The sequence below is a fragment of the Palaemon carinicauda genome, unplaced genomic scaffold (genome assembly GCF_036898095.1).
Source record: "Palaemon carinicauda isolate YSFRI2023 unplaced genomic scaffold, ASM3689809v2 scaffold148, whole genome shotgun sequence".
NCBI lineage: Eukaryota > Metazoa > Arthropoda > Malacostraca > Decapoda > Palaemonidae > Palaemon > Palaemon carinicauda.
The window spans coordinates 169,762-192,174 of record NW_027169014.1 but is presented as its reverse complement, the minus strand read 5'-3'; the positions used below and the strand labels follow the sequence as shown (position 1 = coordinate 192,174).

The following is a 22,413-nucleotide window of genomic DNA, read 5'->3' as shown; positions in this document are numbered from 1 at the left end:
CTCTTACCTTTACTCGTGATAGGCCTATGGCCCTTATTTTGAATAAGAACTTTCAGATGGAGGATTCTAGAAGGTTTTTATACTGGATTCGAAGGCACATGTTGGTTTAGGAACAGGAAAATGGAAATTTTAATCTAATTTTACCAAAATAAGTAAGATGTCCCAAACCTTACTTACGTTGGTCTCTTACCTTTACTTGTGTTAGGCCTATGGCCGTTATTTTGAATAAGAACTTTCAGATGGAGGATTCTAGAAGGTTTTTATACTGGATTCGAAGACATGTTGGATTAGGAATGGGAATTTAATCATATTTTATAAGGTAGAAAATAAATGTATGGGGTGTATGTATGACGACTAACCTATAATACGGCAGTGTAAGGGGGGTCGCAGGGGCCATTAACCCCCCCCCCCCCTCTCCCCCATTTGGTAAGTAAGGACACGGCTTGTAGGTTAGGTTACAGGGGGAAAGTTGAGGTTAGTTGATGTCCATTTTTAATCAATGCGCGAGGAACTGGCCGCTAATATACGAAGGCTCCTAAATGTCCCGAATCTTCCTATGTTGGTCCCTACTAAGACTAGTCGTATTAGGTGCTATCTCCATTCTAGAAATTTCCGTTCATGTTGGTTGCATCTAAATATTAACCCTTTTACCCCCAAAGGACGTACTGGTACGTTTCACAAAACTCATCCCTTTACCCCCATGGACGTACCGGTACGTCCTTGCAAAAAACTGGCATTTAAATTTTTCTTTTTTTTTTTGCATATTTTTGATAATTTTTTGAGAAACTTCAGGCATTTTCTAAGAGAAAGAGACCAACCTGACCTCTCTATGACGAAAATTAAGGCTGTTAGAGCAATTTGAAAAAATATACTGCAAAATGTGCTTAAAAGAAAAAACGCTGAGGGGTTAAGGGTTGGAAAGTTCCAAATAGCCTGGGGGTAAAAGGGTTAACAACTATCTACAGAATTAAAAGCATAGCCTGTATTGGACAGTAAGATGAATCGGGAAATCACAAAAGATATTTTGTATGCCGTTGCATACAATAAGAATTAGCCATGAATTCACTGGTTCGGTTAATGATTGTTCCAACTTTCGCCGTACGACCGCTCGTGGTGTGAACTAAACGCGCACATCCGCACGAATTATCTGATGCTGCATCTAACGTGGAGATTACCGACGTTCTAAACACCGTGAACACATAAAAGTAACATACACTTAACGTCATATGTGGACAGTGTCCTAAAAAACATGCATCTGACTGAAAATTCCTTTAATGAGTTGGGCGTTGTGACCAAACCCCTATTAACTTATTCTCATTCCCAACCCCTAGTATAGGTATTAGCATATAACCCACCATTTGAGCTTTCTGTCTCCCAGTTAGCTTTAGACTACGAGTTCGGCTATTATTGTCCTGAAAATATGGACGTGACATAAAAACATTCTCCCTCCCAAATCCCCATATCGTAAAAAAAAAAGGTCCAGAAGCCTTTGTATATCAGCGGCCGGTTCCTCCAGCGCCAACTAACCTAAACTTCCCCACCTGACCTAACTTACTAGCCGTGTTCTTGCCTACTTGCCTAGTGGGGGGCTGACTCCCCTCTTTGACCCCCCTGACACTGCCGTATCCTTAGTCAGCCATCGCCATACATACAGGTCGGCGTTATATATACAACCCAATGTGCATGTGACCTGAATTATTCTTTAACAAGAGACCCTGCCCTCAAACCCTAGTATCCTTATTTCAGTTTTTTACCCATTATTATTATTATTACTTGCCAAGCTACAACCCTTGTTGGAAAAGCAAGATGCTATAAGCCCAAGAGCTCCAATAGGGAAAAATAGCCCAGTGAGGAAAGGAAATAAATAAATGATGAGAAGTTGTTAATAAATCATTCTAAAACAGTAACAACGTCAAAACGGATATGTCCTATATAAACTGTTAACAACGTCAAAAACATATGTCCTATGTAAACTATAAAAAGACTCATGTCAGCCTGGTCAGCATAAAAACATTTGCTCCAACTTTGAACTTATGGAGTTCTACAGTACTGATTCAACTACCCTATTAGGAAGATCATTCCACAACTTGGTAACAGCTGGAATAAAACTTCTAGAATACTGTGTAGTATTGAGCCTCATGATGGAGAAGGCCTGGCTATTAGAATCAACTGCCTACCTAGTATTACGAAAATACCAACTAAATAAAAATTCCATACAAATAACAATTTGTATCAACAACTCGTACCTTATTCCAAGTTACTGTATCCGAATTCCTCAGGGCTCACAAAGTTAACACACTAATTGGCGGTATAATCCTTAAAACCGCAATCTTTCTTTCTAGAATATGCCACAAACTTTACACCATCTTTCAATGTAAAGTTGTATACGAGTAGTCGTGCCATGCCCACGGTCAGTGAACAAGAGATTGATTTCGGACTGGGGTCGTAGTTTAACGATTTTGAAATTACACTCGAGAAAAACAGGCCTACAAGGGCATGGTCCCTAATATGAGGTGTGAAATGTTAAATGCTTTCGAATGGACGTGATGAAATGACTGTGAAGGTCCTGTAGAGAGTAGGGTGCCCCTGCTGTATAGCACCAGAAAAGCAGCCTTTAAAGAAAGTTAAAATAATATTGATTGAATGTGGAAGTTGGCCATGCCTTTATTATTATTATTATTATTACTTGCTAAGCTACAGCCCTAGTTGGAAAAGCAGAATGCTATAAGCCTGAGGGCTCCAACAGGGAAAATAGCCTAGTGAGGAAAAGAAAAAATGGTAATTACAAGAGAAATTATTAACAATTAAAATATTTAAAGAATAGTAATAACATCCCAAATCTTTCACATATAAACTATAAAAACTTTAACAAAACAAGAGGAAGAGAAATAAGATAGAATAGTGTTCCCGAGTGTACCCTCAAGCAAGAGAACCCTACCCCCAGACAGTGAAAGACCATGGTACAGAGGCTATGGCACTATCCAAAACCAAGGAACAATGGTTGATTTTAAAGTGTCCTTCTCCTAGAAGAGCTGCTTACCATAGCTAAAGAGTCACTTCTACCCTTACCAAGAGGAAAGTAGCCACTGAACAATCATATCGCATTAGTTAACCCCTTGAGCAAAGGAGAATTGTTAGGTAATCTCAGTGTTGTCAGGTGTATGAGGACAGAAGAGAAAATGTAAAGAATAGGCCAGACTATTCGGTGTATGTGTAGGCAAAAAGAAAAAGAGCCGTAACTAGAGAGAAAGATCCAATGTCGTACTGTCTGGCCAGTCAAAGGACCCAATAACTCTAGCAGTAGTATTTCAACGGGTGGTTGGTGCTCTGGCCAACCTACAACTATAGCAATGTAATGGTAGTAATGTCTCATTCTCTATCAAATTTAAGATGTAAGTAACAATATAAACATCAGTTAAGCATAGTAATCCCAATGTTCTATAATCCAAACCTGTGGGTATGATTTTGTATAGCTGGGATGTTATCTACATTTTGTGAATTCGAGCAGGTGACAGTAAACCACATGTGATCCACACTGGATGTGACTAGAATTATTACGCTTATAACTATTTATAACAAGTGAACCGAGAATTCAAGAATGTTGACTATCGTCAAAATTGCCTACCTTCGCAGTAAGAAGCTTGCCCGCTTCTATGTTACGACTATCTCTTGTAGCTGATTGGTTGGCAATGGTTTCACAACTTTAGTTAATGCGTATCTTTTTTCTGTGTCACAAAGTTCAGTAGCGGTTGTTTTAAAAAGAGGAAGTAAACGTTTTAATGATTGCCTCCAAAATATATCTCAGGACATAAAATTATACATAATGTAGGCTATAATTATTGTAAAAACAAAAGAAAACAAATATTATATAAGGAGAAAAGTATGGTGCAGATTGGTTTTAGAAAATCAGATGCCGTTAATCGCGTGCATGCTACTACGGTATAGGTATGGGTACACCTACGAGAGCACCACTGTGGGAGTATCATCTCGCCTATCCACTCGAGTTTGCCGACATCTCGGACTATTGGAGTAGTTTGTCGACATCTCGAAAGCATGATAGGACTGTAATTACATTCTATCTCCTAGGAATCCACTATATCCAGCTGACAAGAGTTTTTGTCCTCGTTCTCTAAATGGTAGCCACTGATGATGCACTCACACTGCTCGTGCTCACCAATTAAGGAATAATTCACCAATCCCGGGGCCTTCATTGATTGCTATCAAACACGCTCCCCTACGCACGTTCCGTGCACTTCCAGAAAGCTTTACTCTAGAAAGCATTGATCTGCTTGTTTACAAGCTAGTGTTCCAGTTCTCACGCAACCTCTGACTCGTGCATGCACGCTCTAATCTTTGGAATAAGTTCTTCTGTAAAAGTACTCTCTACTGCTCAAGTTCAGGACTGCTCACTAGTGGAAATATGTTCTTAGATGAAAGAAAAGTCTAGGATTAACTTGCAAACTCTGGATAGCGCATCTTTAGTTCACTCCACCAGTGGTATGTACTAAACTATTGAATCACCAGTTTGGGCATGATTGTCCAAACATGCTGTAGCAGACAACAAGGAAAACTATTATGGGTCATTCTCCTGTAGGGAGAGAGATAGAGAGCCTTTCAACATCAAGTTCATACTACAATAGGACTCCCTTGTCCAGATCCTTGTCATTAGGTGTCTGACATCCCAAGAACACTTAAAGTATGTTGGCCTTCCTGACGTGAGTGTGTAACCTCCGTATTGTACAGTGTCTAAAATAAAATATGCTAACCTTACAATTTATCCTCTCCCTTGTCAGGTGAATGATGAAAAAGCACTTCTATCTGGTGGGGGTGTTCCTGCGAGGTTGGGAAGGAAACACAAAGTTAACATAAGTTCTATTGAGAAGGTGCAATACAAGAGTTAAATACAACAGGCAGGAAATACGTCTGCCTTGGGTGACGAACGATAATACTGTGTGATGCCCCAAGGCTGGGAAGTACATTGTTGCCATGTCTTCGGGGCATTGCCAAACTTAATAATGTAATGAATAACTATGCATAAAAACATTGTAATATGATGCACATACACATTCGAGTACATGGGTGTATTTATTTACAAGCGACACATATAATAAATGGGAATCCTAATACATTGCTTTAGGTATGAATATATGTTAACGTCAGTTAATGTAACGGTCTCACATTTTATATATCTACACTATCTTAATCTAAGATAGACTTGTAACTCAGTATGGTTAGCTTACCTGCATTGAGGTCTGATCCGACTACAGTTCGACTATGTATTCCCAGGAAAGGAGAAGGAAAAATGGACAGACATCCGCTATCCTAGACGAAACGCTTTCTGCCATGTGAGGGAGCTGGGTATGCAAACACAACACACTGAACTTTTACTACAGGTCCTAAAGAAACCATATCGAGTAACTAAGCAGGTTCAAGTCCCGCTCAGACTTGTTAGTTTCTTTGGCCACTGCAACCTCACCATCCTTGTGAGCTTTGGGGCAGGGTTTGTGGGAGCCTATAGGTCTATCTGCTGAGTCATCAGCAGCGGTTGCTTGGCTCTCCTTGGTACTAGCTTGTATGGAGAGGGGACTTGGCCACTGATCATATGTACAGTATATATGATCAGTCTCTAGGGCATTGCCCTACTCGATAGGGCAATGTCACTGTCCCTTGCCCCAGCCATTCATGAGCGGCCTTTAAACTTGCAGATGCACTCTTGCAAATAGTTGCCTGCGACAGATGTCTGGGGTTTCCAGACTTCAGCCTTCAAGATTTGGCCCACTGACAAGTTCTTTAGGGCTAGCATGGCACCTACAACTCTGATCTTGTGAGCATGTGCTGGTAGCTGCCTGGGTTTTTGCTCTGTTAATTGTTTCCCAAAGCCAGGTGATGGTGTTTTTGGATATTTTTTTTTCCCTTCTAGAGCTAATGGAAAGGTTCTGTAGTCATGGTCTGAGGGGTTGAGTCCCCTTCAGGTGTGGTCTAAATGCCCTCACAGGGTAAAAAAGTAAATGGCATTGATTGCCAGTTGCTTCTCTAAGTGAGATGGAGAAAGCTTCGAACCTCATGTTGTTTACAACCGGATCAGGATTTTTTTTGTCAGATTCTGGTGTAAGGAGAGCGAAACCTTTCTTCACTACCCAGAATAACCAAATAGATACGGTAAGACTTTAAACTATCCCACTTTCTCTGTAGAGGCAAGGCTCAATTAGAAGGCCTTCTTGAGAGTAAAGCCCTTGTCGGACACTTGCCCTAGAGGTTCGTAACAAGCCCTTTTGAGGGACCTCAGAACTCTGGTCACGTTCCACGCAAGGGGAGTTTTAGCTCTCTTCGCGGGGCAGAACTTTTCAAAGCTCTTCATGTAAATTGCCAATGCTTCTCTGTCTGAAGACTTGTCCCAAGGGTGAGACTGAAGAGCTTCTCTCTACGCAGAAAGGAAAAGGAGTGTGCAACCAGTTGAATAGAGGTTCCAAAAGGAGAAGTACCCCTTCTATGGCACTGATCCCAGACAGTGGCTTATTTTGCTTGATATACTGTTGTGGAAAACATTCATTTCCAGTGTGCCTCGTGGAAAGCCTTTCAATTGAAAATGCTGCTTGATAGCCTCCAGCCGTGAAGTGCCAGGGATGTCACTAGTTGTGATACCTTTTTTAAGTCAATTGGGTACTGTAATTCTCTCAAAACCTGGGTCAGTATTATTAGAAAGTTTGGGTGCCTTTTTGTTTGGGGGTTCTTGGGGTCTACCAATGTTAACTCGAAGCTGGGGATAGACAGCATCCTGTTTACCACTCTTCAAATTGAGCAAAACAGCGGAAAATCTCACGCCTAGGCTGCCCCACAGGTGTTGCAATGCCTCTTTTAATGCTGATGCTTGATCCGGAACTGGTATCTGGTATACAGTAAATAATTTTTATTTGACCATTTTAAGTAATAGTTCATTATTACCAGACACTTCACAATATAATCTGTTAAATCCTATACAATGTCAGCATAGTTTTCTGTACTAATTTATGGAATAATGAACTTGAAATTAACTAACCTTTTACTATTTATCCAATACAGTAGATATCTGTATTGTATACTGTACATGTGTAAAATAATGCATCAGTAGTAATGATGATCCTTTCTTTGTTATACAGCTAGAAAGTATTTACTCAAATCTCTGAAGCTATAGCACAGACACATATTTAAAGTTACATGGTCTTCTTAGAAGGTTGGTAAATTTTGTAGATTTACTCTTATAAGAACACTATTGTCAATGTGCTTTGCACAATGCAATACTGATAATGATACTGTATAGATTCGTGTCCATTATCTTCCTTCATCCACTGGGTTTCATGTCATACCTTACATTTAGTCTTTATCTCTGCCAATGAAGTTGGAAGCAGGTTATGTTTTCGCCCCTGTTTTTTTTTTGTGTCTGTGAACAGCTTCCTGGCCACAATTTTAAATGTAGAGTAATAAAATTTTGCAGGGATTAATTTTACGTGAAAAGCTGGAAATTATGAAATTTTAGTAGTTCAAGGTCACGGTCAAGCAGAATGTCCAATTCACATAATCAGCCATAAGTTTAGACATCGTTGTCACAGAGACTTCAAACTTGGTTCATATTTGAGTGCATGAAAACCCACGCCAATTAATACATGTGAAGGTCAAGGTCGAGAAATAAGCTGCTGTGGCGGAGATCCGCACTCTAGTTTTTTGTGTTTCCAATTGGTTTTTTAAACTTTGTTCAACTGTTCTTCGCTATAATTAAAAAACAGGGTCCCAAGAAAAAATTACTTTGTGTTTCAGGCAAAATGCAGATGTTATAAATCACAGCGTATGGAGCATACTGAATCCTCTTTATAGTTTCCTCTAATACACCATTGTACAGTATATAGAAAGATTTAATTGTACCAGGTAACTTGGAATTTCCCACATCTTGATAAATTAAAAGACAAAGGGAGAAATTGAATCAAAGTGAATAGTTTTTATTCATTTATTAAAAGTGGCACAAGTATTAAGAAAAAGAACAGCTAGGTAGCGACTAGCAGGATAGAAATACATTTTATTCATGTCATCGTCTCTTCCTACGCCTATTGACGCAAAGGGGATTGGTTAGATTTCGCCAGTCATCCCTATCTTGAGCTTTTAAGTCGATACTTCTCCATCCATCATCTACTTCACGTCTCAGAGTCCTCAGCCATGTAGGCCTTGGACTTTCAACTCTTCTAGTGCCTTCTAGAGCCCAATTAAGAGTGTGGTGAACAAATCTTTTAATTATTTTTATGTATAACACTGACGGTACTTTTTTTTCAGGCTGAAAGAACTTGGTCTTCGGTTGAACTGGTCGGGGGGCGTTGGTGTGAGTGCGGTTGCGGGACTGCGAGAAAACATCAGACAGGTGGCCATTGGTCCGTCGCATATTGCCGTGTTGACAGAAGATGGCCGAGTGGCACGCTTGGTCTTTTCGATTAACACAGATGCCTTGGACCTTAACAAGGCAGACAATAAGCAGGGGTAAGTTTATGTTGTATTGACAGTCGTGTTCCAGACCACAACTGTAATGTATTTAATTATTAAAATGGTTCATATTAATTTTTTAAGAATATTTAGATATTTCAAATTGCTGATATGTTGAATAGGATATTTTTCTTGCTTTTATTTTCCCTAAATTCATATTAACCTTTCTTGTATGGAATGTGTATACAGTAGTTTATAATTAGACGACGTATATTCCTTGCCATTTTGTCTCTACGTTCAATATATTAGTCGTAGTTACGGAAATTTAAAGAAATACAGTGTGTTTTCAAATACAGTAGAATACATATATCATTCAAGAATGTTTTTTTATGAGTTCCTTATAGGAAAAAATAGTTAAAACTCTTTCCAATGACGTTTAATGATCAACGTGTTTGCAGGAGCTGCAACAAGAGTAGCAATCAGAACAGCACGAAGCTCACTGCTCGCATGTCCACGGGTGGCCGACGGATTGTACGCACCACATCTGGCTCAGGTGGAGTACGAGGGAGGGGCTCTGGTGTCATTATGGGATCGTCTCGTCCCATGTTGCCGGCCCAGTACGTCCCAGAAGAGCTTATATCTCAGGCGCAAGTGGTGTTGCAGGGTAGAAGTCGTAACCTCATTATACGGGAACTCCAGGTGAGGCCTTCACGGGCAGACGCTATATGTGCTTTCATAATTGTCAGGTTACGTAGAATAAAATGAGAAAGTGTTGGTAATTTCCTATTCAAATAGTTGAAAAACTATAGAAATTAAAGTCAGGAGTTGCTTTTTGGCGTGATTTAGAAAATAACAAAGAATTAAAGTTAGGAGTTGTTGTGATTGACTTGATTTAAAAAATAACGATAGAAATTAAAGCCAGTACTGGTTAAGGATGATTTAATAAATAACTATAAATTAAAGTCATTGCTGGAATTGGCATGATTTAAAAAGGTAACTAGAAATTAAAGTCAGGAGTTTCTGTGATTGTCATGAATTTTTAAAAGGGTCTGTATATATTAAAGTTTGGAGAAAGAATACTGTATTGCTATCAAGAAAATATACAGTTGTTCCGTAACTGAAATACAAACCACGCTCTTTAATATGGGTCTCTCTTGAGGGACCCATATTAAATAGCTAAGGTTTGTATAGTTAGGAAAAATACAAATGACCTACGAATTTGTCATGTTACTAACTTTGAGTGTTTTTCCCCCAGCGTACCAACCTTGATGTGAACCTGGCCGTGAACAATCTTCTCTCTCGAGATGACGAAGATGTGGAGGAGCCGGAAGAGAGCGGCGATTCCTATGTGCCAGAAGACTTGATTTCGCTGTTGGATGCTGGGATATCCGTTGCAGCAGATCATCCGTCGGTCATCATAGATGCTGATGCCATGTTTTCGGATGATATGTTCGGTTACTCTTCTGTTAGGAGGTATGTACTTGAACATAATTTTTACGTAAGGCTGTCCTTTATGGATGGTTAGACATATAAGGAATTGCGTTCATTCCCATCTCATTCTAGTATATTTCTTAACTATGCCCCATTCCATAATCTTCTGGGCAGAGATCATTTTGGCCGACCGCCTGGTTCTTACCCTCATATTTCTGGGCTATGAATTTTGTATTTAGAGCCCCCGTCAGGGGCGAAAGCTCTGGGCAATCTCAAACGAACAAACTTACCTTGCTACTCTCATGTTTTCTACTGCTCTCATATCTGCTTTTATTTCAGTACATAGTTCATTATACATGTAATTTTTATATAGTTGAAATAAATACCCTTTGAGAATCGTAGTTCCCCATGGAAGTTTTAGAACAATTATTCCTTCCTGTAATATGTAGACCTTTGAATAGAATATATCCATTTTGAGCCTTATTTAAATTTTAATGTTCGATATGCTAATTTTTTTTCCCTTTTTTTTTTATCTAACAGTCGGTCCGGGGGTTGCCGTGGACGAGCCGGCGAGAGGGACAGGGAAGGATCAGCAGGGTCCGGAGGTTCTGAGCACCGCGCAGACAGAGAACTGAGGTGGCGGGACCGTCATTACTCGGGACCCCGTAAGTGGCTCTCGAACGCGCTGCTGTCGGTTAGAGTCACGCAACCCCACACAGGTTTGTTTATGCTCGTGTGAATGAGGCTAGTTTTAAATTTCATCACTTTGACAAGATGCTCTATATATGTTTTGGTCAGAAGCTGATGGATGAAGTACATTGAAATTTAAAAAAGAATTCTATTATGGCTAGACTGTTGACTTGGTGAAAACCATGAAGACTTCTAGTTTTCATTTTCTCCTCTCCTCTTCACTTGTGGACATTTTGGGGTGCTTTCAGGTATGGTGTCCCTCTTACTGACTCGGGTATACTTGGTAATTTTCACCAGAACAAGTTGGCATGCTAGTCATAATTAAAAAGATGGAAAAATATAAGGAAACTGCCTCAGTCACAATGAGTTGATTCTCTCTTCAACATCAGAAACTTCCCGATTTGGCAGCTTAGGGAATCTCGCTATTGACACTCGCTTTTTGGCCTAATGTATCTCTCTCTCTCTCTCTCTCTCTCTCTCTCTCTCTCTCTCTCTCTCTCTCTCTCTCTCTCTCTCTCTCTCTCTCTCAGATTATTTTCTAGCAGGCTCTTTCCCTCTTTCTCTTCCCAACCTTTAGTTAATTGTGTATTTATTATTTATTAATATATTATCTCTCTCTCTCTCTCTCTCTCTCTCTCTCTCTCTCTCTCTCTCTCTCTCTCTCTCTCATATTTTATTCTTTACATCCATCAAAGTTTATTGTTTATCATGCAGTTTTGTCAGAAATGAATACCAGACATTAGAATTACACTGCATTAATTCATGCTTTTCTCTACAACATTAATTCACTATGTATTGTTGGCAGGAACTTTGTATTTCCCTCAATCAGAACAGGAAGGAATTTGATATACAGTACTGTACAATACTGTGTAGTTTGTGTTCTAAGTTACCGTATTTCCCGTGTCATTTACGCTTTTAAATTAGCATAGATATTTTGGGAAAAATGAGGATGTTACAAGGTACCTTGGCAGCAATTTGTAATCAGCAACTCAGGCATAGCGAATTTTCATATTTTTAAATATTATTATTACTTGCTAAGCTACAACCCTACTTGGAAAAGCAAGATGCTATAAGCCCAAGGGCTCCAACAGGGAAAACAGCCCAGTGAGGAAAGGAAATAAGGAAACTATAAGAGAAGTAGTTACCAATTTAAATGAAATATTTTAAGAACAGTAACAATATTGAAATAAATTTTTCATATATAAACTATAAAAACTTAAAAACAAGAGGAAGAGAAATGAGATAAAGCATTGTGCCTGAGTGTGCCCTCAAACAAGAGAACTCTACCCCAAGACAGTGAAAGACCATGATACAGAGGCTATAGCAATATCTGAGACATGAAATGTTTCAAATTAATAATTAGTTGCACGCCTGTCATCTCAATTTTGTGACATTCATATAAGAAACCATTAAACCAACCATAGTTGCTTCTGCAACTACCTGTTTGTTTGGTGTTTCAAGTGTTGTTTACATGAAAGCAGTGTTGCCAAATATTCTTGATCAAATTTTGGTAGAGAAGTAAAATTTTAAGAATATTTCCCAAATTCCTCATATAACCTATAAATGGTCACCCAATATTAACCCTTTTACCCCCAGGCTATTTGGAACTTTCCAACCCTTAATCCCCAGGGGTTATTTTTTTTTCAAGCACATTTTGCAGTATATTTTTTTTAAATTGCTCTAACAGCCTTAATTTTTGTCATAGAGAGGTCAGGTTGGTCTCATTCTCTTGGAAAATGCCTGAAGTTTCTCAAAAAATTATCACATATGCAAAAAAAAAAAAAAAATGTAAATAGCAGTTTTTTGCAAGGACGTACCGGTACGTCCATGGGGGTAAAGGGATGAGTTTTGTGAAACGTACCAGTACGTCCTTTGGTGGTAAAAGGGTTAATTATTGATGAAAAAAAAATGTATAGTAATTCCTCTTGGTGGAATACTTTTGCTACTGTATGAGTGACTCTTGATCTAGTTACTTTTCTGCTAAGTTGGTAACACTGCATTCAACAAAGAGTGAGCTGTTTTTTATCCATGGTCGTTTTCATCAATTGTCTGTTTGTAATATTTCGGAACTCAGGCAACAAAGTCATAATCAAAATATTGCTTTATCGCAAAATATGAGAAAACAGATAAATACTGCATAACTAATATGTCATAGTGTGGTCTGCATGTTTGCTTGTAGAAGGGAATTGATGAGTCATCTGCTGATTACCAAAACAAACAAATGCTATGTGCATCATTAAACGAAGTGCAGCATGAAAGTAAATGAATTTGACGTATGAATGATAATTGCAGGTTTTATATTTTATGTCTGGTGAGTGCGAGTGCTTGTATGTAATTAGTTGAGTGTCTTGAGAGTTGTGAAACTCCCCTATACAACTTTTTCTTGGTGTTAGGACGCAGGGTGATTATAGGGGGCATTTTTCAGGAAAAATGTGTCTTACGACAAAGGAAATAGAGTATGTTACACCATATTTTTTTTTGGATTACTTTTTGATTTACATGGGTTGTGCTGTACTGTATATACTTTATTAGATAATTTTATATTTATATTACGTTTATACTATAGTCTCCTCAGGAGTTTTACATCCTTTTAGAATTACAGCATGACTTCCGCTCTAATTACAGTAGTTTTGAAAAATTCCCTTTTTGGCTGCCATCTCAAAAAGACACGTGACTCCTTCAAATCTGAAGCAGCCTTGTTAAGCATGGAAGTGATTATTAATATCAAGAAGCAAAGATAGAAGAATAGGATAAGGGAAATCTAGATCTTTGGGAGAGGAATAATTGTTTGTAATGTCTGATTATGACGCTTACCATTTCTTGTGGACGGAAAAGCAAGGACTGGATGAAGTGGCAAAGTTGACAATATTGTGAAGCATTTAGAACTAGGACTTTAAGACCTTTCAGGGGCTTATGGTCTTCATTGAGCATACTATCACAACTCGTCGTTGTTACATTGTTTTTGTCCAATACGTAGAGTAGCATAAGTAGGGACAATGACATAACGTACAGGCAAGAGACTTCATTTAGTTATCCTTCCACTGTCATGCCCTCTTTTATAGGTTAGCCTCTGTACCGACGAATTATCGCTATTAAATATAGATAATGCTATAAAAAACCTGTAGGCATTAATGATATGAATATGAAGGAGAGATTGCTTGAATTTCAAATTAAGATCTCGCTGGTGGGGAAAGAACTTCTTGGAAAGTCAAAAGCCCATATGCATGTAGATATTTTCCCTGTTGGAGCCATTGGGCTTATAACATCCTGCTTTTGCAACTATCTTTCTAGCTTAGCAAGTAGTAATAATAAGACCGTAAGTGCGAGAGGGTCATGAGTAAGCTTTTATGGTAAGAAGAAGGGCACTTGAATTCTTTTACAAAGAGAAGCTTGAATCGTTCAAATAATGTTTTGGAGACGGAAAGAGAGAGTGGTATGTGTTAACCCTTTTACCCCCAGGATATTTGGAACTTTCCAACCCTTAACCCCCAGGTTTTTTTTTTTTTTTCAAGCACATTTTGCTATACTGTATATATTTTTCAAATTGCTTTAACAGCCTTAATTTTTGTCATAGAGAGGTCAGGTTGGTCTCATTCTTTTGGAAAACGCCTGAAGTTTCTCATAAAGTTATCAAAAATATGATAAAAAAAATGTAAATAGCAGTTTTTTGCTAGGACGTACCAGTACGTCCATGGGGGTAAAGGGATGAGTTTTGTGAAATTACCAGTATGTCCTTTGGGGGTAAAAGGGTCAACTATATGATTTTTAAAAATATCTTTAGCTTTTTGAAGATCGTAATACCATCAGGTATTCAATTAATGTATATATGACCAGGCATGGTATCTTTGGGTATTCAATTAACCCTTTTACCCCCAAAGGACGTACTGGTACGTTTCACAAAACTCATCCCTTTACCCCCATGGACGTACTGGTACGTCCTTGCAAAAAACCTGCTATTTAAATTTTTTTTTTTGCATATTTTTGATAATATTTTGAGAAACTTCAGGCATTTTCCAAGAGATTGAGACCAACCTGACCTCTCTATGACGAAAATTAAGGCTGTTAGAGCAATTTAAAAAAATATACGGCAAAATGTGCTTGAAAAAAAAATAACCCCTGGTGGTTAAGGGTTGGAAAGTTCCAAATAGCCTGGGGGTAAAAAGGTTAAGGTATAGGTTATATGGAAAGGCAGAACTCTTGTGCTGAACATGCTCTTGATGCCACAATGCAGACCAGTTCCTGGAGCGTGTGAACAAAATGCATGAATGCATCCATCATCCTTTTAAATAATCCTCTGAATATTGATATATTTTGATCACTAATGTTCAAATTTTTTTAATTAATAAGTGGTACAGTATTGTATTAACTCAAGTCACAACTTCATGATTCCCTTATTCAGCTCAGAAGCATCAACGGATGTTGGTTGCCTTTAGTGTGTTTTGCGCCACTGTCTCAGTTTATTAAAGAACCTTATTCTTGGATAGTAAGGGACTACAGTATTTAGCCTTTTTATTCACATCATCTTCCATTCTTCTTATTCAACCAAACCACCTGGGAATAGAACCTATACTAAAAATTTCCATTGTATATAACTCCTTATAACATCTATTTTAATATTACTGATTGTAGAATATTTTACATTTGTAATTCATTATTTCTCATAGAGTATAGTTCATTTCCTTATGTAATATCCTCATTGTTCTACTTAACCTATTGGAGCATTAGGGGTTGTAGAATCCTGGTTTTTTCTAATGGTTGTAGCTTAGCTAGTGATGATAATGTTCTGTTTGACCTTGAAGTTATGCATTGTATGTTGAAATACAGATTGAATATCAGTAAAGGACGAAGCAAAGTGTGGGGAGTAAAGTATTGAATTGTAAGTACCTTTTGTGTATATTCTATAAAGCAAAGGCAAAATGGAAAACTTGAAAGGTAGAGATCCCTCTATGTCTATTATAGCGTCTTTAATCTCAGTGCTATCTTTCTCATTTCCAGAAACTGCAAAGAAGAAGGATTCTTTGCTCCCAGATGCCATCGATGTAGCCGACAGCTTACAATACTGGCCAGAAAGACAGGGGTCGCATCCGGCTCCGAGGTTCTTACACATCGCAGCTCTGCATTCAGAACTTGTAGCTGTGTCCACCACGGGTCAAGTGTACCAGTGGAGGTGGGCAGACAAGGACCCTTATGTTCACCCAGAAGTGAGTTCAGGCTTACTTGATTTAGTTTGCAATTTATTTGGTTTTGTTATACCTTATGTTAGTTTATGGTAAATTCATGCTAATACTTTTAACATTTTGTTTAATTCATGCTAAAAATGGGCTGTAAATATCGACTAGTTTTCTAGGTCATACATTCGAATTGGAAGAATCCGATTTTTTTTTAATAAGCTTCCCCATGACATAGGTAAAATTATGAATTATATATATGAATTAATTGGAATCTGGATAATATACAAGTATTTATGTATGTTATCTTGATAAATAAAAATACATGTGAATTAAAGTAAGGTTATTGTGAAACTAAGATGTGGAAGGGCGTGTCCCTTCAGAGACCTAACAAAACCTCTCTTAACCCTTTTACCCCCAAGCTATTTGGAAATTTCCAACCCTTAACCCCCAAGGGGTTATTTTTTTCCCAGCACATTTTGAAGTATATATTTTTTTTTAAATTGCTCTAACAGCCTTAATTTTTGTCATAGAGAGGTCAGGTTGGTCTCATTCTCTTGGAAAATGCCTGAATTTTCTCAAAAAATTATCAAAAATATGCAAAAAATAATTTGTATAGCCTCGTTTTGCAAGGACGTACTGGTACGTCCATGGGGGTAAAGGGATGGCTTTTGTGAAACGTACCAGTACGTCCTTTGGGGGTAAAAGGGTTAAGATGAAGTTACATGATCATTTTCACGCTTTATCCTGCTCTCATTTCCAAACATCAACATTGATATATGATGTTGCAATGCCAGTTGAATAAACCAATAAATGATGAGGCTTCTTTCAACCTCTTTATAGTTTTGATTCAATGGATCCTTTCTTTTCCAGATACCTAACGTGCATCATCCAAAGGCCGTTTCTCTCGGGTTAGTCGGAGAGAAGGTAGTTTCAATCAGTGCAGCTGGCGTTAGGTGTAGCGTGGCCACCGAGTCGGGCAAAGTCGCGACTTGGCTGGACGAGACTTTAGCCGATGTGGCTGCGAAACTTGAACAGCCAGCACAAAATTTCCCTGAAGTAAGTATGGCTGTTGTGATGTTCTCAATGTAATTTTCTATGTAGCGATTTTAGTAGTAGTCACTGGTAGATTTTGGCTAATCCTTTTTTCTAAGCAGTTATTAAAGGTGGGTTTATGCCCAAAACCCTAGATGTGATAATGTACACCCACATTATTTAGGGCCCAGATAAAGTTAATGTTTAGTGCACATGTCAGTCAACTCCAGTTTGAGAAATGTATTCCTTCAAGATTACTCTATTTATATGTATTTTGAAGACCGAGTTTGGAGTTTCTTTTGCTTCTATGTTCCTTGATAGTTCTACCCCTATCGTGAGGCGGGTCAGTTGTCTAACTCTATGTGAGGCTCATTTCCTCTCTTATTGGCATTATTATCATTGATATTAATTTTATCATTGATAATTCATTTTTGTAAAATACCAATGTGTAAACCTAGAAAAATACTCGCATAATAAAAGTAAGTCAGCAAACATACGTATACTTGCAAGAGGAACAAGGTACATCAAGATAAGGGATAGGATCGGAGCATTGGGCTTTGCTAAAGTAATACAGTATTGCAAAATTGAATAATAAATCTCATTGTATTTTTACATTTGCAATCAGTATTAAATTTCATGTAATGTTATTCTTTTACAGCTTCAGAATGACAGGATACTATCGCTACACACTTGCCAGTTGTATACGTGTGCGTGGTGTGAATCCGGGTCCCTGTTTTGGTGGGGCGTCCTGCCTTTCAATCAGAGGAAAAAACTATGGGAGAAGTTCAGGAGCAAAAGTCGTAAACAGCGTTCAGAAATCACGGAAGGAGTACAGGCAAGTGATTTGAGTTTCTATATTCTAATTTCCTTACTGTGAGAAGTTATTGAGCTTAGTTACCGGAAGAAAGTTGACATTTATGTTTGTGTGTCAAGTATTTCCGCAACTGTTGGTTGTCTGGTGTCGTGTAATGTGTAAGTGAAAGTTTATGAACCGTGGTTGGTATATTATTTGAGAGTGTTTATAAATAATGATTCATTTTTCAAGACCACAAAGAGGTCAATATTATTAACAGTTTGCAGTCCTTAGTTAGAGAATATAGATAAAGCTAGCACAACCTCACTTTTTTTTTTTCTTACTGATTTAGCCTTGATTCAAGTTTTAATCAATGATAAATCTGAGGGATTGATAAATGGACATTGCTTAAATTTGTTGAGTTGTAGTGTGCCTGGTAAGTTACACCTGATTATTTTCAAAAGGTCATTGTAGTATCTGGCCTTCTTTCTTCCCCTGACTATTGTGTGCATCCACTTGGCTGTAAGTCGTCGTCTACCATTTCTTGCTCCGGAATTCATTCTTATGATCAAATCTTTGAGGCAGCTGTATGAAGGGTCATTTATATCTCCTCCCCTCTCTTTTTCCCTCCTCCACTCGTAGCCCTCCCCTTCCCATTCAGTTCTCCTAATTGTCAGGGTTTTGGGGGCCATCAATTGCCGTCATCTGTCACAATTGATTGCTTTTTATTTAAATTGATGTGTTCAGTGACACCTTCAGTAACGATGAGTTTATTTTTTAATTTAAATTGGCTAGTGCTCAGTAACATGCATGATTGAACTACTTGTATAATCATACTATATGAAATGGAATATGTATCCGTATATTTTATTCGGTCGTGTAGTATGATGTCTATGGTTATATGGACTCCTTGTCTAAACAAGAAAATACAAGGCCAGAGTGTATTTGGTATGATTAATAGAATGGCAAATATTTGAAAGTTTTAATGGTGTAGTTACATAAGGATTACGAAGATGTTAACTCTGTACAATACATGTACGACAACCAGCTGTTAGTAATACTTTTATATTAACAGAATATTTTCTTCCATCCAGGTTGGAATGAGGTCGTCTCCAATGTATCATCCTGGTGCCTTGGCGTTTTCGACTTCGGGAGGTGTACCCAAGATCGGCCAGTTGATCAACGCAGCTTGGAATCTCAGCGATACTTGCAGGTCTGTGTTTGACTTTTACCTTCGTCGTAAATGCTAGAATATTATCTCCCTAGATTAAGTTAATGCCCTTCCCTTCTGTCTAGTGCTTCTCTTCATTATAGAGCAAGCTCTTTGGGGTTTATGCTCATGTGCTCTTCTGATAAGAGTCCTTCTTTTGAAGCTCCCTCCACCCAGTAAGGAACACACTATGCCCCAGGGCCTGGCTTTCCTCCTGCAAGAGCACGCTCTTCTATACGAACCTCAGATAGCTCTATTATGTCCCCACCCACTTAAAAATGTTTGGTCTCACAAGCGGGGTCTTGTGCTGTTATGGGCATATTCTGTGAGGCACTTTCTTTTTCTATTAAGCGCACTCGTCTCGTTAGGAGATCTTGCTTGCCCTTTCCCCAAGGGGATTACAATCGAAAGCGATTGCATGATTGCTCTCAAACACATAGGTGAAATAGGAGGAAAATCAACAGATAGATTATAGAAAGCTAAATCAGTTAATATCTAAATGCAAGAATTATTGTTACATGTATATTCTAGTTAGCTAGCAGTAGCATGATCAATGAAGTTTGTATGTTGCTTTGTAATTATATAGATAAATAAACTTCAATATTCATTACATCTCTGGATTTGTCTAATCCTAGCTGATAAAATACTCTCATGTTTTATTAGTCCAATCCTAGGAGAGCTAGGAATAGCTGATAATATGCTCATGTTGTGTGTGTAAGGCAGATTGGCCTTGTAGGTGAAGAAAATTATATCAAACTCAGGAAGCAAATATATTTATTATTGGGAGACTTTCATCTTGTCTTGTAATACTTAAAGGTAGTTTGTAACATATTTACCTCTTTAAATTTTTGTGTACTAATTATAGAATTAACCATAGTCAAAGCCTTCACAAACAAAAACGTAAACCTTGGTAAGAGTCATCAAACTTTTGATGTTTGAGAAACTTCCGAATGTAGGAACGTTAAGGATCAATCTAATACACATTCCAACATTTCAGGTTCAAAATCCTACCCCCTGGAGGGGTCAATAGTGGTTGTAGCACTGGCCTGTCTGGCAGCATGGGAAGTGGGACCAGTAGTAGTGGCAACAGCAGCGGAAGTAGTAATTCCTTCCAGACCGGCAGCAGTGCATCTGCCACGCAGAGGTATGAGTTCTCACCCTCGTTTGTAAGCTCGTAAGCCGCTGTAATTTGTTCCATAACCGAAATACAAACCACGCTATTTAATTAGGGTATTACTTTCGGCGTAGCACCCTAATTAAATAGCTAAGGTTTGTATGGTTACGAAAAATACAAATTATCTACGAATTTGTCATATCTGATTATTATTCTTGTCCAGAAATATAATGAGTTATATTATTGTAAGCGGAGCTACAACCCTAGTTGGAAAAACGGGATGCTAGAAGCCAAAGGGCTCCAACAGGGATAGATAGTCAAGTGAAAAAAGGAAACAATCAAATAAACTACAAGAGAAGTAATGAACAATCAAAATAAAATATATAACAGAACAACATTGAATTAGATCTTTCATGTATAAACTATTTTTAAAGATACGTTTAATATTATATTTGTATATACTTAATACATTTTTGTTTTAATTTTCAAGTGGTTCAAATAGTAACTGTGGTAGTGGAAGTAGCGGCAGTAGCGGATTAGGAGAGAAGAAGACCGCTGCCCCGGAAGTCTTAGGATCAGTCGCCAAGATACTAAAGTGTGGAGATAGCAAGGAGTCGTCAGATAAGCTGGATATGCCTCCACCTCCATCACCAGCATCGAGCACTTGCTCAGATACGGGTAAATATTACGGGCTGTTGCTTGTCATCGCTAGTTCTGGTAGATTTAACCCTTTTACCCCCAAAGGACGTACTGGTACGTTTCACAAAACCCGTCCCTTTACCCCCATGGACGTACCGGTACGTCCTTGCAAAAAACTGCTATTTACATTTTTTTTTGCATATTTTTTATAATTTTATGAGAAACTTCAGGCATTTTCCAAGGGAATGAGACCAACCTGACCTCTCTATGATGAAACTTAAGGCTGTTAGAGCAATTTGAAAAAAATATACTGCAAAATGTGCTTGAAAAAAAATAACCCAGGGTTGGAAAGTTCCAAATAGCCTGGGGGTAAAAGGGTTAAGAGGGAGGTTCAAAAGATTGAAATATCAAGTGTCAAAGTTGGTATTTATAACATCAGTCTGAAAAGTGCTCTTTCAAGTGTTTTTTATGATCAAAATTGCTTAATAAACTTATAAGTTATTAACGTTTGAAGTTCCTCCTAAAATATGTTTCAATGGGGTTCTTTCACTGCTGAAGATCCCTTTTAGTAATTTTAAATCTCTATATATGTATACTGTATTTCATGAGTAACCCAAGATGGATATTTAAGTCCAGTATGAGGCAAGTGCTAAAAAAATAATACCCCTTGACATAGTAAAATTCTCTTATATGAACTTAAGCAGATCTATTAACTACTTTATTGGTAAAAAAAAGGTTTTATCTTTCAAGTATTGTTACCTATATTTGTTTCCTTTTAAAAATTAATTGTCTGAAGTTTGGTAAATTTAGATGGTTTGATTTTATTGAAAGTCTTATGAAGCTCCCAAATATAATAATGTTTTGACTTTCATATTCCCTCTTGCTCACACTGCCCATTTCTGAGAGTATCCAATATGATGCTTCTAAGATGTACAGTATAGCATTTAAGATAGAATAGTACCACCTACAGTATGCCTTTCAGAGGACACTGTTGTCATAGTTAAAGATTTTTGCAGCCCCCCCCCATTCCCTGATTGCTACCAAGATAGAATAGCACCACCCACAGTATGCCTTTTAGAGGGCACTGTTGTCATTGTCAAGTTTTTTGGCAGTTCCCCATTTCCTTACACCTGCATTATATATTTGTCCTCGTATTGATATACTTCTTATTTTTCTCAATTAACCCATTTACAACCAATGGACGTACCGGTACATTTCACAAAACTCATCCTTTTACCCCCATGGACGTACTGGTACGTCCTTGCAAAAAACTGCTATTTAAATTTGTTTTTGCATATTTTTGATAACTTTTTAAGAAACTTCAGGCATTTTCCAAAAGAATGAGACCAACCTGACCTCTCTATGACAAAAATTAAGGCTGTTAGAGCAATTTAAAAAATATATATTGCAAAATGTGCTTAAAAAAAAATGCCTGCGGGTTAAGGATTGGAAAGTTCCAAATAGCCTGGGGGTAAAAGGGTTAAGTACTTTAAAAATTATATAATGCTAAATTATCGTTGGGGCTTGATATCACCTGTTTCATCCCAGGTTCCATAACATCACCAGCATCCTACAAAGGGCGCAAGAGACCCACACCCAGAGATGACATAGAACGATTTGATGAGGAGGAGTGGCCTCTGCGGGACGTAATATTTGTGGAGGACACCAGACCTGTCCCCATAGGGGAGGTTCTTGCTGTCGATGGCATCCAGGTAAATTTCCTTTGCTTGTGGTCTATTTGAAATGGTTAATTACTAGAATTTTTCTTATTCAGTTCGTGCTCCTAGGGAATATGTTATTTCATTTCGTCTAATAGTTAATGAAGTTTTGAACAGACTTCAAGAAATTTTTGTTAAAATCTTTCAACTTTTTCTATTGATCATATATTTTT

The 22,413-nt window shown here is 38.0% G+C and overlaps 1 protein-coding gene across 14 annotated transcripts in view; it reads left to right on the top strand.

Annotated features, from left to right (window-relative positions):
• hyd (E3 ubiquitin-protein ligase hyd) overlaps positions 1-22,413 on the top strand; it is a 57,632-nt gene that overhangs the window by 1,108 nt on the left and 34,111 nt on the right. For all 14 annotated transcript variants that reach the window (XM_068368077.1, XM_068368075.1, XM_068368069.1 and 11 more), the window contains exons 2-12: positions 8,299-8,499; positions 8,901-9,141; positions 9,698-9,915; positions 10,414-10,592; positions 15,559-15,764; positions 16,605-16,790; positions 17,425-17,601; positions 18,654-18,772; positions 19,767-19,913; positions 20,374-20,561; positions 22,071-22,234. In XM_068368077.1, coding sequence (XP_068224178.1) covers positions 8,299-8,499; positions 8,901-9,141; positions 9,698-9,915; positions 10,414-10,592; positions 15,559-15,764; positions 16,605-16,790; positions 17,425-17,601; positions 18,654-18,772; positions 19,767-19,913; positions 20,374-20,561; positions 22,071-22,234 — 2,026 coding nt within the window. The remainder of the gene's footprint in view (positions 1-8,298; positions 8,500-8,900; positions 9,142-9,697; positions 9,916-10,413; positions 10,593-15,558; positions 15,765-16,604; positions 16,791-17,424; positions 17,602-18,653; positions 18,773-19,766; positions 19,914-20,373; positions 20,562-22,070; positions 22,235-22,413) is intronic.